The sequence below is a fragment of the Penaeus monodon genome, chromosome 24 (assembly GCF_015228065.2).
Source record: "Penaeus monodon isolate SGIC_2016 chromosome 24, NSTDA_Pmon_1, whole genome shotgun sequence".
Classification (NCBI taxonomy): Eukaryota; Metazoa; Arthropoda; class Malacostraca; order Decapoda; family Penaeidae; genus Penaeus; species Penaeus monodon.
The window spans coordinates 37,821,348-37,821,658 of record NC_051409.1 but is presented as its reverse complement, the minus strand read 5'-3'; the positions used below and the strand labels follow the sequence as shown (position 1 = coordinate 37,821,658).

The following is a 311-nucleotide window of genomic DNA, read 5'->3' as shown; positions in this document are numbered from 1 at the left end:
CCCCCCACAAAAAAAACACCACCCGAAACGACTACGAACCCAAAACCCTTTTCCCGCCAACAGTAACAAAACAACAACACCCGAACTCACCTGGAAAATATTATTGGAGTCCTGCGAGAGGATCATCACGCACTGGTCGAAATGGTGGTGCTCCATGGTCGACGTCGAGTACAGTATAGCCAGGGGACTGTCGGTCTTGGTCTGGAAGCTGTTGTTGGTCCCGCGATGGTCCAGGTCGTGGCACAGGCAAGCGACCAGGAGACCGAGCATCTGTTTTGGGGAGGAACGCTTTTAGTGAAGGGTGCAGAGCA

At 53.4% G+C, this 311-nt stretch overlaps 1 protein-coding gene across 1 annotated transcript in view; it reads right to left on the bottom strand.

Moving 5' to 3' along the window:
* The window catches only part of LOC119588964 (cGMP-specific 3',5'-cyclic phosphodiesterase-like), a 71,727-nt gene that overhangs the window by 25,699 nt on the left and 45,717 nt on the right, over positions 1–311 (bottom strand). The window contains 1 exon segment of the mRNA XM_037937571.1: positions 91–270. Coding sequence (XP_037793499.1) covers positions 91–270 — 180 coding nt within the window.